At 44.8% G+C, this 18,803-nt stretch overlaps 1 protein-coding gene across 4 annotated transcripts in view; it reads left to right on the top strand.

Moving 5' to 3' along the window:
* PFKFB1 (6-phosphofructo-2-kinase/fructose-2,6-biphosphatase 1) overlaps nt 1-18,803 on the top strand; it is a 40,594-nt gene that overhangs the window by 5,738 nt on the left and 16,053 nt on the right. The window contains exon 1 of one of the 4 annotated variants that reach the window (XM_072123926.1): nt 3,029-3,419. The exons of 1 other annotated variant lie outside the window; for it this stretch is intronic. In XM_072123926.1, coding sequence (XP_071980027.1) covers nt 3,371-3,419 — 49 coding nt within the window. In that variant the 5' untranslated portion in view covers nt 3,029-3,370. Of the gene's footprint in view, nt 1-3,028; nt 3,420-10,072; nt 10,113-14,127; nt 14,408-18,803 lie in introns of those variants that run through there. 2 more of the 4 variants (XM_072123927.1, XM_072123925.1) reach the window with 2 other exon arrangements.

The following is an 18,803-nucleotide window of genomic DNA, read 5'->3' as shown; positions in this document are numbered from 1 at the left end:
ATATGATGAGCTGTGCTCCTGTGTGACATCACATGACTAGGGATATAATGAGCCGTGCACCTGTGTGACATCACATGACTAGGGATATAATGAGCCGTGCCCCTGTGTGACATCACATGACTAGGGATATGATGAGCCGTGCCCCTGTGTGACATCACATGACTAGGGATATAATGAGCCGTGCACCTGTGTGACATCACATGACTAGGGATATAATGAGCCGTGCCCCTGTGTGACATCACATGACTAGGGATATGATGAGCCGTGCCCCTGTGTGACATCACATGACTAGGGATATGATGAGCTGTGCACCTGTGTGACATCACATGACTAGGGATATAATGAGCCGTGCACCTGTGTGACATCACATGACAGGGATATAATGAGCCGTGTGCCATTATGACATCGAATGACCTGGGATATAAGCAATGAAGCTTCCTATGGAATGTCAGCAAGCAGAAATCTAAAAAAAAACAGGAAGCGAAGTTATTCAGAAAGTATATTGGAAAATTGTACAACTCTTAATTATACAATGTCAATTGTTTACTGAAAGTGGACAAGCCCTTTAAAGTCTACATCAAAACTTTAATTTTGAAATCCAGAATAGGATTTTTGCTTCTCTTAAAACTTCAGCATGAACGAGACTTAAGAGAGCTCGCCATTCTCACCCAGGTTTACATTTCTAATAATAAATCTTTTATAGTACAGGCGGTCCCCTACTTAAGAACACCTGACTTACAGACGACCCCTATTTACGGACCTCTGGATGTTGGTAATTTCCTGTACAATAATCAGCTGTAACAGTTATCAAAGGCGTCTGCAATTAAACTTTAGTGTTAATCCTGGTTCTTATGACAGTCCAATATTTTTAAAATCCAATTGTCACAGAGACCAAAAAATTTTTGCTTGGGGTTACAATAATAAAGTGTACGGTTCCGACTTACATACAGAGTCAACTTAAGAACAAACCTGCAGAACCTTGTATGTAACCCGGGGACTGCCTGTACCATACTATTCTGCAGGACTGTACAGATCATGGGGTACATGTACTAATAAAAAAGACCTGACATAGTAATAACATGGTCATATGTTAGAGATTTTTTATCTAGGGCTTTTATCTGGTACCAGAATGAGAACAAACCTAGACACGTCAGTCTCTAGTGTATGTGGAAATCTTCTCTCCCTTTATTTGTCTGCAATTGCATATATAAAAGACAGACACCTCATCATCAAAGGGGCGTGACAAGGAGATAGAATACTGTAATGCTATTGGCCATAATGAATTTACCACAGCATTCTCCGAGACATTCTCTCAAACGGTTAATGAACCATAAACTATTTCTATGTTAATCTACAGAATGTACAGAGAATGTCTCCAGAACCCAAACATTTATGATATGTGCCAAGGGAAAACTTTTACAGGCAGGTTACACAAAAATGGCTGAATCATGACATTAACTTGACAATGGTCAGCGAACATTTCCGCTGTATTTAGAATGGCTGACAGTACGCAAGATGGCGTCCTTGTACGTTGAACCAGCCATTTTTAAAGGATTAAGTAATTAAATAAATTGATAATACTGAATGAACCATTCCAGACAATAAGTACAGCTCTGGAGAAGTCCTGGAGACATGGGAGGGAGGTTTGAATAAAAGAAGATCTAAGATCACTGGAAGATCGAAGAACACGGGTTGGGTGATTGACTGGGATGAGAGAGAAGAGCTATGGAGGTGCGGGTTTGTGGGTGAGGGTCATTAACCTGAATTGAATATGGAAGGTGATGGGCAACCAGTGCAGTGACTGGCACATAGTGGAGGGTAAAGTCGGAACTGATGCACCATTCTGGCTCTTGCTTTAAAGGACATCTACCACCAGGATGTAGGATTGTAAACCAAGCTCACTGACATACTGGTGTGTGCCCCTTCTGTCAGGATCTGCTCTTTTGTTATCTTCTTACAATTTAAAAATTGTACAAATGAGCCTTTGGGACTCCGGGCTCCATTAAGACCTATGGAGCCTGGAGCTCCTTCGACTCATTTGCATAATTTTAAAAGCCTTTTTTGTAAAAACCAGGGAATAAAAAGATAAAAGAAGAGGAGATCTTGACAAAGGGGGCAAACACCAGTATGATGGTGTGCTTGGTTTACAATCCTACATCCTGGTGGTAGATGTCCTTTAAGAATAGATTGTATAGTTTAGGAAGTGGAAAACCAATTAGTAGGAAGTAGGATTAGTGGGTAGTAGGAAGGAGGATTACAGTAGTTGAGATGAGAGTCAATCAGAACAACATTTAGGGTTTTTGAGGTTTCGATGGTCAGGAAATCATTTTGAGGTGCAATCGGCTGGAGTGTATAAGAGATTGTATTTTAGATACAAACGAGAGGTCGTCCTGCACAACCCCAAGACAGCGGGTCTGCTGGTGGTTCCCCTGGAGTAAAGGGCTTGGCATGTTATATTTAATTACAAAACTGTATCAACACTCCTTAATAGACGTGTGCTCAGGTGAACAATGACTAAAAGGGGTTCCCAGGATAAGAAAAACTCTGTGAATCCTGGTGATATATGATGTAAGTAGTCAAAACACAGTGCAGAACCATAATCACAACAATATTGAAGAAGCCGAGACTCCTTGTGTCACATATTGCAATGATGCTACGAGTCCCGTCCTCAGCATTGTGGTCGGTCAGTGAAATCCAGGGTTCATGTTCAGACCAGGGTCATCAGAATGTCAATTATGGGCAAAATTGGGAGCTGCCCCAGAGGGAACTCGGTCATGTCTGATATGAACCCTGCAGCAGACTTATCCCGGTGGTCCTTTGCTTTAGGGTTATCTCTTACGGACAGATATGTGATCCCCCATGCCTTCACATGGCACTAAGGGGTTAATCCTGTATGTGCTTTCCTCCTGTACAGCTCACAATAATAAATCAGGGCAGTGACTGACACTCTACTAAGTGGGACTTGCTCAAGGGCAGAAAGGGGAGTGCACTGCGAGAGACACAGACTTGACACTCAAGATTCCTCCTCTCCAAGGACAGGGGTGACGGGTCAGCTATGGACTGCCGGCCACTGTAGGTGGCCCAGGGGTTGTAGTTCTCCGGCAGCGTGTAGCACCTATCACTTCCTTGTAATATGTCTTAAGTCAGGTCGTCCTGGGATTGGCCCAGGGTGTCAGCACTTGTGAGCAGCCAGAGGATTATTGAGTGTTGCAAGAACAGCAGGTGTTTGAGGAATATATTAAGCTGCAGTCAGTAAGGCATAAAGGGCAGGGGTAGGTTTTATTTTTATTCCTGTTTGGTAAAGCTGACCTTTAATACGTGCGGGGAGCTGAAGGCTAGCAGTGGCCCGGGGTCATATGCACACGCTACAATGGACGGGAAAAACAGGACACCGGAGGAGAAGGCCTCCCGGATCCCAGGTGAGCTGTGCGGCTGCAACGTGTTGTTGTGCTTTTATGTCAGTAGTTGGTGCTCGTTCATACAGCACATTTTAATGGAAAATGCTACTTTTTGTGGGTTTCTTGAATCAAAACACCGAGTTTTGACTCGAATCGGTTTATAGTCAAATAAAAACTTTGGGTCTTTTTTGGGTAATTTTTTTTTTTTTTTTTAAACCCATAATTCAGACTAAATTAAACCAAAAAAATGGCAAAAAACAAATAGGGCGTGAGTGAGAATTTCTTTGTTGCCGTAATGAGATTACTACAACAAGCAGGGATCACGTGGAATAATATTGATGTGCTATTGGCTTTCAACCAATCACAGCGACTCAATCTCTATCGTCACCTGGATTTTTGTGTCCTGGCTGGGATTTGGAGGGGGGGGGGGGCTAGTAGTGACAGCAACCATTGCTACTTTTGACATCTTAATATTGCCACAAGTCATGTAGTAGTCCTGTGGGTGACTCTTGTGTGATGAAAGTGAGCAGAAAATGGCATCTTTATTTAGAAATCTACTTCTTGGGTGTGTATACACTTTCTGTATTCTATGTGATATATTTGCCCCCAGGAACCCGGGTTTCACCTGTGGCAGGAGGAAAGAGTCTGGGGCTTACACTATGCAATTCAAGTAGCAATGGAAATGCACCATGTAAACCCAACCAGAAGGGGGAAAAATTTATTATTTTTTACATATGTGGCACCTTTGTGATAATAGCGCCTTGTAGAGGTTGTACCTCGCCCTGGTCCGCTCTAGAGGTGCATCCATTATTGTAGTAATATTCTTCAGCTCCCAGACATGGTGACATCACTCAGACTTATATTAGACCTGTCTCTGCCTCGCTTGGGTAGTCAGAGTTCTGGAAACGGGTGAATCCTGTATGTGAGTGAAGAGGCGATACAGAGACTGTGTAGCACAAGCTGTTCTGTTTCTGTAACTCATAAATACATAGCTCACTCTGCTGCACCAGGTTTGGCTGTTTTTGTAAGGCTACATTTATTACATTTTATTGCTCACAGAGCTGTTTTAGGACTTGTTTTTTGTGGAACAAGCTGTACTTTTTATTGGTATCATGTCAAGGATGGACAGAGTAAGAAGCGCAGCACTCTGTCCATAATGCAGAGTGTACTCTATCCGGATATGTAGATTTACCAACACAGTCCAAAGCTATAGCAGGGAAGGAAGCAATACACATAACTTTGTTTAGGACCACAGAAATACCAAATCCATCCAATTTACACCTAGATGGTGCTGTAGTCTGGTATCCAGTTTGTGCCAATCTCTGTACAGGTTGCCAGTCTCCTTCCGCATACAGTTTAAAATAACCCTCATCCACAAAGCTCTGCCCAATGCTGGACATCCGTATCTCTCCTCTCTTATCTCAGTCTATCAACCAACCTGTGTTCTTTGATCTGCCAGTGATCTTAGATTTTTCTCTACCTTAATTCAAACCTTTTACTCACATCTCCAGGAGCTGCACCAATTCTCTAGAATGCCCTTCCCCATACAATCAGACTAATACCCAACCTCCAATGTTTCAAACATGCCCTTAAAACCCATCTCTTTAGGAAGCCTATCACACTTGCTAACTGCATGAGTCTTCAACTCTCTCTTCCTGTGTTCTCCTCCTGTCTGTTATCCAGACAAAACAGGTACCAAGCTCCAGGCTTCCCTGCGGCCCATTGACTTTGTATATAAGATGGCGACTGATGAATGGTTCAATCTGCAGAATTTTTTATTAATTAACCCCTTAAAATGCAACCTTTTTTCGTAAATTCTTCTTTCCCCTCCTTCAAAAATCTATAATTTTTTAATTTCTCCTTGTACATAGCTGTATGAGGGCTCATAGTCATAGACTGTAAGCTCTTGTGTCACCCCCTCATCCTCATAGACTGTAAGCTCTTGTGTCACCCCCTCATCCTCATAGACTGTAAGCTCTTGTGTCACCTCTCATCCTCATAGACTGTAAGCTCTTGTGTCACCCCCTCATCCTCATAGACTGTAAGCTCTTGTGTCACCCCCTCATCCTCATAGACTGTAAGCTCTTGTGTCACCTCCTCATCCTCATAGACTGTAAGCTCTTGTGTCACCTCCTCATCCTCATAGACTGTAAGCTCTTGTGTCACCCCCTCATCCTCATAGACTGTAAGCTCTTGTGTCACCCCTCATCCTCATAGACTGTAAGCTCTTGTGTCACCCCCTCATCCTCATAGACTGTAAGCTCTTGTGTCACCTCCTCATCCTCATAGACTGTAAGCTCTTGTGTAACCCCCTCATCCTTTATAGACTGTAAGCCCTTGTGTCACCCCTCATCCTCATAGACTGTAAGCTCTTGTGTCACCCCCTCATCCTCATAGACTGTAAGCTCTTGTGTCACCCCCTCATCCTCATAGACGGTAAGCTCTTGTGTCACCCCTCATCCTCATAGACTGTAAGCTCTTGTGTCACCCTCTCATCCTCATAGACTGTAAGCGCTTGTGTCACCCCCTCATCCTCATAGACTGTAAGCTCTTGTGTCATCCCCCTCTTCCTCATAGACTGTAAGCTCTTGTGTCACCTCCTCATCCTCATAGACTGTAAGCTCTTGTGTCACCACCTCCTCCTCATAGACTGTAAGCTCTTGTGTCACCCCCTCATCCTCATAGACTGTAAGCTCTTGTGTCACCTCCTCATCCTAATAGACTGTAAGCTCTTGTGTCACCCCCTCATCCTCATAGACTGTAAGCTCTTGTGTAACCCCCTCATCCTTTATAGACTGTAAGCCCTTGTGTCATCCCTCATCCTCATAGACTGTAAGCTCTTGTGTCACCCCCTCATCCTCATAGACTGTAAGCTCTTGTGTCACCCCCTCATCCTCATAGACGGTAAGCTCTTGTGTCACCCCCTCATCCTCATAGACTGTAAGCTCTTGTGTAACCCCCTCATCCTTTATAGACTGTAAGCTCTTGTGTCACCCTCTCATCCTCATAGACTGTAAGCTCTTGTGTCACCCCCTCATCCTCATAGACTGTAAGCTCTTGTGTCACCCCCTCATCCTCATAGACTGTAAGCTCCTCATATTGTTCCATATGACTGTTTGTGCTCTGTAATGTAATATTATATTTGTATATGTTCCCTATGAGTTGTACATCGCTACAGAATATGATGGCGCTATATGAAGATTATTATTATCCAGTTGCTCAAATGAGTGCAATGTGCCCTGAAAAGCGCTGACGTTCAGCTAGAGGGCGCTTTCTGCTCACAGCACCAACCTCCATAGAGAAGGCAGGTAGTAATAGTGGCCACATAAAGGGTCAGGATGACATTGCTGTACAGAGGTCGCTGCATGTACTGCATGTATTTATCCATGTGCCATGGCCTGGATAGGCTCTTGTTATTGGAAGCAATTATTAGTAATTAATGGTTGATTCTTGATGGTTGTCATCCACGTGATGAATCTCTGCTGTGATCTGAGATCTATAATTGGTCGGTTTCATTACGGACATTAAATGATGGGGGTGCAGTTGCCCCCGGGGCCAGTAGCTTTAGAGGACCCCATAAGTAGAGCTCAGCACTACACATGAGACATTGTGGTTGTGGGTCCTATAGACTGTGACAGATTTGCGTTATCAGCCTCCATCACACTGTTTTGTGCCTGACCTACATGGAAGACCCTTCATTTTTCCATACTATCCTCCATGTTTTTAAGTTCTCAAGGAAACTTGTGACATTTGACCTATGCCGCTCTCCGCCTTATAAACTTGTGCATCAGAAACACATGGGGGAATAATGATCTGTGTATCGGGTTGTTCCCTCCAGGAATGTGGGGCCGGAGCTGAGAGATTTGGGATGTGCAGCACTTTAGCATGGGCTGATCTGTGTTGTTATATTCCTGGTTATCATACGGGGAGAGAATGTTCTACTACTAATTTATGTCCTGTGACTTTATAAGTGTAATGTGATCCTACATGTGTACTGGGCCACAGTCCATCAAACTCCCTCCTTGGGGGACATTTATCAGGTTTCCTATGTCAGAAGCCCTGAAGTAATCACTATTACTAGCAAATTACCAGCGATTGCGATTATTATGGTGGTGGGGAAGGGAAAGTTCGCATTTGGCGGATATTTCTCTGCCAGATAGGACCTAATGTAGAAATAAACTAAACCTAAGCCTCCTGATGTATCCATATCATACATTGGCGGTTCAGCGCCTGCGTATGATGAATCTCTTGGACCAAACCTAGAACTGCTGAACGGAACTCCTATGTTACTCCACTGATCTGATCTTAAAGGAACAAACGTTCTACAATGTTCTGATAAACTTTCTGAATTTTTCTCTCAATTCCTCCTGGTTTTTCAAGATCTCTGCTTGCTGTCATGCATTAGAATGCTTCATTGTTTTCTTACAAAGGATAAAAAGCAGCAGTCCATGGTCATGTCATGTACACAGTGGTCCAGGACGGGTCATAGCCGTTATCAGTAACCAGCCATTAGAAAAACAATAACGTTGATTTACTGAAAGTGGACAATCCCTTTAACAACCCCTGCGGATAATAGGTCAATAATATATAACCCGAAAACCCCCTATAACTGGATGGACACCAGGGGGGTGGAGCTGTAGATGAGGAAAACAAATGTTTGTGTGTCACAAGAGGAGAAATACCCGCCCTCCTCCTGGTGTAGCATCAGCCGTACACAATGACTGCTCTGCCGTCTTATGATTATTGTTTCTTATTGAAACAAAGTATTATTATACAGGAAAGTGTTACATAGACAGGACCCAAGCCTACAGATGCTGCTGCCAGGTGACGTGTATCATGTTAGTTCACAGACAAAGTATATATTCAGCACTTGCCTGTAATCTGCTGAGGGTGCAGAGAGGGGTAACAAAAAGCTAGACCTAAATACTAAGGAGCCTTGTGATTAACTTTATACATATATTATTAAAGTGGGCCAGGACAGATGTGGCAAAAAAATAGCCTACATGCCCTGCTAGTGGTTCTCACGTCACTCTGGTACTTCCGGTCTTTGGTGCCGTCCTGTCATTGAAGGAAATTACCCATCACACCCCCATGTTCCAAGCTAAATTGCCATACAGGGCAAGTCCAATAGCAAAAGGCTATGTGTAGTAAAAGTAATGATTCAGTGTGTATTATCTATATAATAATGACCATTGGTTGCCCTTGTCTAGAAAACTTCCTAGACTTCCCGTCCTGCCGTACAGTGAAAACCCAGTGATATGAATGCACACTGTGAATGCACCGCAGAAAATGACCCAATAAACCCCTACCAGATTACCTATTTCTTGACCCGATGTTGTGGCACCATCCAGGTCATCAGCATTGAAGAAGGGACATGTACATTGGTTGTATTCAGTCACAGGGTGGAGAGTTTAGCACTGAAGTCAAGCTCTCCCGCCATAGATGCCTTCTCTACTGTCATTGGCATCTTGCACCAGACTTCAGGGGAGTTGGTTAGTGATGTCCCTGGATGCAGGACCACCAGTTACAGTGAAGGAGATGAGGAGAGCTTGACTTTAGTGCCAGACTTTTTTTTCTTCCATACCTTATAACTAGATTACATTTCACTTCAAAGTAGATTTTCTGGATGATGCCACCGCAATGAGTCATGAAAGAAACAGGATCTGAAAGGTATTAATCTGCTTTACATACTGGTAGTGGTTTATTAGCTTAACCTCGTCTGACAGGTTCCCTTTAGTTTTCCCTGTGGTGGCGCTGCAGGTTTCCAAATGGGTTATAGTTCATCAGGACGGAGCTGGAGATTTTACATTGTTTATTTGCTAGGATCTTGGTAGTGATCATACATCATGTAAAGATGTGTACGGGAGCAGTGCCAGTACACAACCTCACACGACCGGTTGGTGCAGGAATGTAATTGCAATTCTGCTGGAGGCTCTGGGTACAGGATATGACTACAGAGGACATGCTGACAGGGCCAAAAGTAAATTCCTGCAGGTCACAGGTCATACCATTGTGCCTGCCACTGACCTTCTTGTTGTCAGTACTATGGGGGAGATGTCTAAGATTTGACCACAATTACTAATGTTTTCTAGGATAAGTACAATCTTCTGATAGGGTCTCCCATATTGTACTTCCCCCTTCTTCCTCTATGATCCATGGGTCTTCCGGTGTCCTGCGTAAACTACACTCATTACAAGGACATCCGCATGATTTTCCAGCCACTGTCACCGGCAGTCCCAAAAGTTGCTACGTTTCTTTAGGCTCCTCCCATCAGACTCCTATCTTGATTCTCCTGGATCCTATTCATATTTTTCAAAAAACACTTTAAATATCTTGTGTGTTCAACCAATACAAAATATTTCCTCAGTCCAAAAAGTTAATTTCTAATTTGCTTTCTGGTTAAATTTTTATTCCTTGTAATTTACTGGAAATATTGTGACATCCGAGATGGTTCCCTGCAGGGTGTGGTGTTATATAATAATTCGGGCTGATGTATAAATCTGCTTCCTGTACTAGAACATTACTGCTGTACACAGCATTTTTTTTGTAGTTGTTTTTTAGTTGCTGGAACACATTGTACAGATGTAGCAGTACTGAGTGTCATTTCTTCTGTTTATTCCCATGTAGTCCCATAGAAACACCACCGATCAGTGATCACGTGCCATGCTAAGTGACAAGAATGTACAGATATGGCAGAACCAAGTCAGTCATTTGGTATGGTTACATCCTGTATTTGGTAAAGAGCCACTTACCTTCTTAAATGAATATTCCCACAAACTTTCTTAAATGTACAAAATAACACATTCTCTAATTCACTGTTATTAACAAAAATGCAGCATTTCACAGATATAATTCCAACCTGTCTACCAGTCCTGCTGTGCACAATTTCAGTTTCCCCTAGACACGACCCAGTAACTTCTCTTAGGGTTAGGTGGCGGTCATCTTGGATGAGATTGTGCAGATGAGATTTCTGTCTATCTATGCTGTGTGGCTGTAGCCCCGCCCCCTGCATGGAGCTCAGTGTAACAGTGTAATGGTCTATCAGTCTGTGTAATCTCATGCATCTCTGATCTGTCTCATCTCTCTACGTGTCAGTGTGTTAGTACAGAAGTCAGATGAAGGTGTATATACCGGCTCCAGGTTTTTGTGGGCCCCTGGGCGACAGAGCCTTAGTGGGCCGCCCTCCAGTGGCCACACTGCGCCCCCTCCCTGACTGACCCCGGGACACACTGATCCCCCTCCACCCCCGGGGACACACTGATCCCCCCCCCTGCGGACACACTGACCCCCCCCCCCCCCCCGCGGACACACTTAACCCCACCCCCTCCCCTGCGGACACACTTAACCCCCCCCCCCTCCCCTGCGGACACACTGAACCCCCACCCCCTCCCCTGCGGACACACTGAACCCCCACCCTCCCCTGCGGACACACTGAACCGCCACCCTCCCCTGCAGACACACTGAACCCCCCTGCTGACACAATGACCCCCCCTCCCCCTGTGGACACAATGACCCCCCCCCTCTCCCCCTGTATACACACTGACCCCCCCGCCCCCCGTGGACACACTGACTCCCCTCCGGAAAAGAAAAAAGAATTCACCTTTCCTGGTTCCCCCGGAGCAGCGCCTGCAGCTGTCTTCGGCCTGGGCCTCCCGTACGCGCCGGCTCTGAAGCCGGCACGCGTGATCCGATGACGTCATCATGTGCGCCGGCTTCAGAGCCTCCCGACCAGCGCAGCATAGAGGCAGAAAAGTGATCAAACCGGATGGTGATCAATTGCACCAGTGTCTTATAGCGACACTGGTACAATTGATCCGGGGGCCCGAGTGGGCCCCTCCAGTACCCCGGGGCACAGGCACTTGCCCGGGTTGGCCGGGTGCTGGCGCCGGGCCTGCCTGTACCCTGATAATGTAACCACATTGTCACCCCACGGGACTAGATGGATAATACAGTAATGTGTCTGCTCAGAGAGTAAAATTGCTAAGTAAAGGGTTAAAATGATCTTTATTGTGTTAACATCACTAGGGGATAGAAATGTGAGAGTTTTCTTTTGTGGGAAAACCCCTTTAATGTACCCTGTGTCAGGACAATATCCAACGTCATTCAACCAAATAAATTTGTGCAGGTATTGAAGGGCAGTGGGATTGGAAATAAGTGGGGAAGGGGGCAAATGGTTGCTTAAATTACGCCCCTTATCAGTCGCAGTGCCCAAGGCAGGTGCCTGTATTGCCTCACCCATACCACAGTCTCCATTCAGTCTTTTTTTTTTTTTTTTTTTTTTTCTATTATCAGAACATTTTTGTGTTTTGTTTTGTTTTTTTGTTTTTTTTACATTTTTACAAACACACTCTTCCCTATAGCAGACAGAACCAATTTTCGTAATTCTACAGTTGCCAGACAAGTTGCCAAATCTGTATGGAGCATGTCTAGAAAGTAAGGGGCATGTTATCACACGGTCTTATCATGATTATCTGGGTAGTCTCCCATGGAAAAAAAAACCCTGAAATGTTATCATGCCTGTCTTTATGCTGGCATCATCAGTTGGTAATGAGAACTACCTTGTGGATCCACCAGCGATCTACTCTGGAGTCCTGTCGTATCTAACCACCTTCCCCATAGCTTTTCAAATTTTTTTGGACATTTTCTTTTTAAGTATACCCCCCAATCCCCCCCCCCCCCCCCATCCCAACCTGATTATGTTGTTAACTTTATTTATAAATTCCAGCACAGTAGGTGCCGAGGCCTGAATCCAACGAGCCGCTATAGATTTGCGCGCTGGATATAGTAATATATAACGAGGTCACTCCTTCTACGGTGTCTGTGTCAATCAGACATAACCCTCAGGCTCCAGATCTACTGACAGTAGTAGATACTCCTAAATACTCTTAACTCCCTTCATTCTGTCACGGGTGATCTCGCAACTCATATCAAGGGTCACCCATGCCCTCTCGCTCCCCGCAGCGCCACATACCTGTCCCCACTCCCGAATCCCGGCCTTGCTTCATGCGCACACGTCCCCGTGTCCTAGGGCCAGCGCGCCGGCCTAGGCCATAAGGCTATTTAAAGCTGCCTCTCCCATCACACCCTGCCGGATCTTTGTACCTAGAGCCCTAGAGAAAGCTGTGTTTATGCCTTGCACTGTTTCTGTGAAATTCCGTTGTGACCCCGATTCAGTTTCTGACTTCGCTCCTTTGCCGCCTGCCTTGACCTGTTGCTACATCTCCGACCTCCTGCCTGTCCCCGACTACGAGATTGCCTGCCGTTTCTGTACCTCTACCTTGGCCGCCACTGCAGACAAGTCACGCCTGTGGAACGACCTGGTGGTACCACGCCGCAGCAAGTCCAACCCGCTTTGCGGTGGGCTCTGGTGAAAACCGGGTGCCACTTAGATTCCGGTCCCAGGTAGTGGCTTGTGTCATCGTCCGCAGTGGTCCAGAGGATCCACTTCCTCTAACCATACACCATCATATGTAGTAACTTAGCATCTGGAACCGAACACCCGGGACAACAAGAGTCAGGGCGCACGCCTATTTTATGGAGTAAACTTGGTGTCTTATACACCCTATTCAGGAGATGAATCTGGGATAATCGCTTGGCATCTGACAGAGACAATAATGGTATCCCTCCATTCAGTCTTTAGATGGAAGCTTCCAGGGCTGAATGCAAAATCCTCAGCAGAGCCCCCCAATAATCATTTACCTGTACATAAGGGTGCATTCACCTAATATAGTTACTGGATCCTAGATGATTTTCTATTGTTGGATGCAATAGACTCTCTGCCCTGAGATCTGGAGGTAGGTTGTGTATTAAGGGGTCCCCCACACATAACTTTGCACCAGAACTACCTAATCTGGCCTGACATATGTGTCCCCTCGTATTATAGACCCTAATCAACCCCAAGTGTGACCTCCTCACCCCCTATAGTCACACCGTATCCCTAACCATTTGTCAAAACTTACAGCCTATTGTGTAAAGTTTCCCAGTACAAAGGGACTTTCGGGGGGGGGGTTAATGTAAAACCTTTTTTTACAATTTTTTTGGTCGTTTTAGGTCATGACGTCAATGTAAAAGAGATTAGTATGTGCGTTTTTAGCTCTTTTATCCCAATATTAATCGCCTTGCTGCATTTTGATGTAAACCTCTTCAAGTGACCCAGATTAAGGCTGCGAAGCAAGAAATTAGACGTCTACAATGTGGACATGGCGTGATTAACCCCTTCTGTTATTAATACTGTAGGAGGCGCATTATGCTTATATATAAGAGTATGTGCACAATGTTAACCCGGTTATCATTTGAGCCAAAAAAGGTACAATAATCTTAAATTAACATTGCACAGAACTCATATATACGTTGCAGTTTTATTATACAATATCTACTACAAATTTCCCATATGTATAAAAAAACAAACACATTTAAACATAAAAATATATATAAATTGCTGCATAAATTTGGATACTCGATGGACAATATATAAAAATACATTTATGAATTTATGTGTGTATATATATATATATATATATATATATATATATATATAAATGTAAACGAGTTCTGTGCCATGTTAATGTAAGATTATTAACCACTTCTGCGTCGATCCTTGGTTCATTGAGGTGTCGCTGTTCTAAAGAGCTTACAATCATTGACTAGTGAATAGTAGGTGGATCTTGATGCTTGCTGGCCTCCTCCGGGTAGGAGTCCCTCCCATTCTGGCTGGGTTTCTAGTTCAGGAGGAGGGGAGGGTAGGAGTGACTGCTCTGTCTACACAGCTGGCTGCCTCTTCCTACAGATAAGGTACACGAGGTGACCCACACACAGGGCACGGCTGGATCAGGTGCCAGCCCCTAGGTCATCCCTGACCATGAATACCCAGGACACAGAGGCAGATTGTGCACAGGCACTGAGGACACAGAAGCAGCAGATGGCTGACATGCTGAGGGAACTGAAGCAGACCCGACTCCAGAAAATATGGATCCCTCACCCGAGCACAAGGCTGCAGCAGAGGAGAGGATGTGAGTGCACTAACCCCAAACTGCTACAGGGGGAGGGGGCACTGAGGTCCTACTGCTCAAGTAGTAAACACCTCTCTTATCTGTGTAGCAGGAGGACAGGGTTGCAGCCATGCCAATAGTAAGGAGGGTGGACTAGGGCTCCGCTACTAGAGGGAGAGCCCCAACACTTGACCCGATACCCCTTTACTTTTAGACTTTGGAAATATGCAAGCTTTGTCCGATAAATATGATACTGGTCCAAACATAATTTAGACCCCGATTGATATATTATTTTATATCTTTTTGCATTTTTTTGGGTCATCAAATTTCAGCATGTCCTGTATAGATGCATGAAACTGGGATTTGGTCCCTTTCGGATCATCGGCATTGCTGATTGGTTAGTTGTCTGCATCATATAGAGAAGATCTCATAGGGGGTGGGGGCAAATGACCTCTGTACAGAGCTGGCCGCTGCCGTCGCCAAATTAATTGGGTGACATCCATAAGATGGGAACTGATCAGTAGCTGCATGTAGTGAGACGACCTTCATGTTCTCTGTATCTTCTAAACTGTCACACAATGGAATATTGATGTTCTAGAAGTTGTAGCATCTCTCTGTGCATGACCGGTAGGGGTATTAGCTGGTAGACCCCACATGTGTTGTCAGAAATTCTTGTCTGTAGTAGTAGCGGATGGATTATGTTAATACCCCATGGGGTAAAAAGTTGATAAATTAGTTTTTCAACTTTTAGAGGATAGCAAAGTTCTCTGCATGGAGGGGAGGGTGGTGGTGGTGAAAGTCAGTGAAAAATGGAGTGATCTGCTAATTAGCAGGAATGGATGACTTGTATTTAGAGTTGGGGTGATGCCACACTTGGCATTTTTGGTCCGTTTTTTAGCATGCGTTTTCAAAACTAATCTGTTTTTGGCCGTTTACCATGCGTTTGGCTGCTTACAACCTGTTTATGTATTAAGATAACTGGGGAAAACGGTCAAAAACGGATATGTTTTAAAACGGACTGAAAACACATGCTTAAAAACATACCAAAAACGCTGTGTGTGGCATCACCCTTAGGCCGCGGTCACACATTCCGCTACCAGCCCGTTCATAATGAAACGCTAGCGCACAGAGGGCGTTCCTTGCCATTGGCGTTTTTAACCCGTTTTTGGCTTGTTTTTAAGCAGTCTGTTAAACGCATGCTGTTTTTAAAAACGCATCCGTTTTTGACCGATTTTCCCAATAATCTTAATTAAAACCGATTAAAAAACGGATGCGTTTTCTGACGGACTGCTTAAAAACAGGCTAAAAAACGGGTTCAAAACGCCACGTGTCCGTCCTGTGCAGCCGAGCCAGAACCAGGCCGCTAGATCTGGCCAATAAGTGGACATAATCGTCACACAATTGGTAATGTAAAACCAGACTAAAAAAAATACTTTTTTTTTTTTTGGCCAATGTTGGGGATTACCCCTCTTCATACAGGGCGACTAGTGCACATACATTTGGGGTTATCCTTAGTTCCATAATGGAGTGGAGGCATCGCCTCATAACAAGGTTCAGGTGATTTGACCCAACTATACAATACTTCTCTGTCTCTTGGATAGGAATTGTGTTTTTGTGTGTAGATCCATATTATGAGCCCCTAGGACCCCACGTTACTAACATGAATCTCCTTTTATCTTGCTCTCTTTGCACATCCTTCATATTGAATAAAATGTCAGCGTATTTTCTATATTTGATGTTTTATAAATGTTGGCGATGTACAGTCTACAATTATGGGTCACTGCGGATGACCCTTCCCCTCGTCTATGGCCGCCCCAGCCAATAAAAGCTATTCCTGGAGATGGGCTGTAGTGAGCGTGCCTCCTCCTAATTAGACACACAGGGCGTCTTTGTCCAAAATATCATTGCATGGTTACACCACAATTATGAGCCGGGTTGAGGACTATACGCGGTTTATGGATTGCAGATTTTTTCATAATTTTATAAAGAGTTGCATCTTGGTCATTGTCACCTCTGTCCGGGTCGCCTATGCTAACAATCTTTATTGTTATTATATAAGACTTATAATGTCATTTCAATATTAGTGTGGGAACTGGCCACAAGAACGAGGGTCCCATGAGCCCTGTATGGATGACAATGGCCAAGTACAGCACCTGGAAATCTGTGTCAGATCCATAGACTTGAATGAAGCACCAAGCACAAGCTTGCTGCTCCGGAGGTCCTGTTTTCATGTTGGATGAGGGTCCCAGCAGTCGGACCCCCACTGATAAGATCGTTTTCCTTTATCCCAGGTATAGATTAAACCTTCGAATTATGGTAAAATCGTTTTAAAGGCTTTGTACCAAGTCTGCTAGTAACACCTATTCATAGGATAAGTGATGGTTGTACTGCTGGGACCTCCAGTGTTCACATGAAGAGGACCCCCAGCAATCCGTAGAGCAGGAATCACGTGGATGGACCAGCAAGTTGAGCATGTGGTCTCCCGTGCCATTCAATATTATTGTGTGCATAGACAGTAAATGGGGGTGCAGGAGATAGCTGAGCGCTGTGCTCAGCACAGACACTCCCATAGTACTGAATTGAGTGGCAGGACACATACTTGACCTGCCGCTCAACCCATTAATGAGAATGGGATCCCTATGCTCTGTATTGCTGGTGGTCCTCTTCTCGTGATTAGTAGGGGTCCCAGAAGTCAGACCCTTCAACTTAAAAATTAACTATAATGTCCCTTTTTAATCTGGCTACTTCCATTTATGCCTGCACATAAATGTATATATGGATCACAATGTGAAAATTTGTCTTTAGTTTTTATATACTATTCTATTATGTTCCGATCATTTGTATGTTCAATAATCAAATCCCGTAGACTCCGGGTAAAATGAATGTTAGTGTGTTCTTGGAATTGGAAGAAACTTCCCTGTATGTGTCTATTTGGGTTCGATCTTGCAGTATTTGGTGATCTCTACATCTCAGCTATTATTAGTATCACAGTCAACAATGTCATCATATTTTTGAGGGAAATGGTGCAGCTTCCCGACAAAGCGAGGAACACGGTGATAGAACCTGATGTCCCTTTTCTAGGTCACCGCTCTGTCATGTAATGGATCTGGCAGAATGATGGTAAATACGATACCTTATCTCTTACCTAGTTGCATTTATAAAAGGGAAAGTTGGGTACAAGCAAATATGTCTGCTGTGTCCTCTGCACTGATGTTCTGACAGCGCATATAGCTAGTTATACAGCGAGACGGGGCATAGCCGCTTATACGGCGAGACGGGGCATAGCCGCTTATACGGCGAGACGGGGCATAGCCGCTTATACGGCGAGACGGGGCATAGCCGCTTATACGGCGAGACGGGGCATAGCCGCTTATACGGCGAGACGGGGCATAGCCGCTTATACGGCGAGACGGGGCATAGCCGCTTATACGCAGAGATGGGTTGGAGGGATTTCTGTGTAGTAATCCGGATAGCTGGGTGGGGAGAGTTGGGCCGTATAATTTTCTCTGTAAGGTGAGGTTTCGGGTTATGTGACGTGTAGTGCTGCTCCTTCCCCCACACATGACTGATCACATACCATCGGGCTGAAGTGGGGCGCGGGCACGTTCTAGTCCCAGATGAGGATCTCTATGGTACATTTCACAAGGTCGTGTAAACACACAGGAACGTTTACTTCCCTCTTCATCAAATAGATTGTTGGGACTTGAGAGGGGTCGTGGTTTTCCTCCAATCTCCTCTATGTGTAGTGTTGTATTCATAATGTATACATCCAGATTATTTCTGCACCTCACACAGGATTCCCTCCTGCCCTCTGTCCATGGTCCTGGCACACCGTCCCCCTATAACAGTGGTGGCGAACCTATGGCACAGGTCCCAGAGAGGGACTCAGAGCCCTTTCTGTGGGCACCCGGGCCACCACCCCAGCACATCAGACAGTACTTCCTGCAGTACTGTCAGAATCTTCCTGCAGTTCCAAGCAACTTGAAATATGCTGTTTTTAGCTATATTTTAAAGTGATACTTACTTGGCTGCTTGGGACTTTAGGAAGAGGGAGAATGTATGGACAAGGCCAAATTATCTTAAGAGGTCCTCCTGCGGGCCCCACGACTCTCCAGGTACAGTGCGACTCTGGAAAGAAGCTACAGTGATAGTGCAAGTTTTCACTCCTTCTTTCTACTATGTTGGTGTCCTCAGGAGACCAATATGAAGTTGTTGAAGAACAGGGAACAGTAAGCTACTTCTTTAATTTTTGGTTGGCACCTTGGGGCAAATAAGGGGGGCTTTAGGTTGCAGTCAGTCGCTAAAAGGTTCGCCACCACTGCCCTATAATATAAATTCTCAATCAGGGATGTAGATATAGGTGGGTGCTGTGGTAGCAGTCACCCAGGGACCTAATGCTTGAGAGGGGTCAGAAAGC

Source organism: Engystomops pustulosus, chromosome 9, assembly GCF_040894005.1.
Source record: "Engystomops pustulosus chromosome 9, aEngPut4.maternal, whole genome shotgun sequence".
NCBI lineage: Eukaryota > Metazoa > Chordata > Amphibia > Anura > Leptodactylidae > Engystomops > Engystomops pustulosus.
The sequence above is the reverse complement of the archived record's forward strand: the minus strand, read 5'-3'. Positions and strand labels throughout refer to the sequence as shown.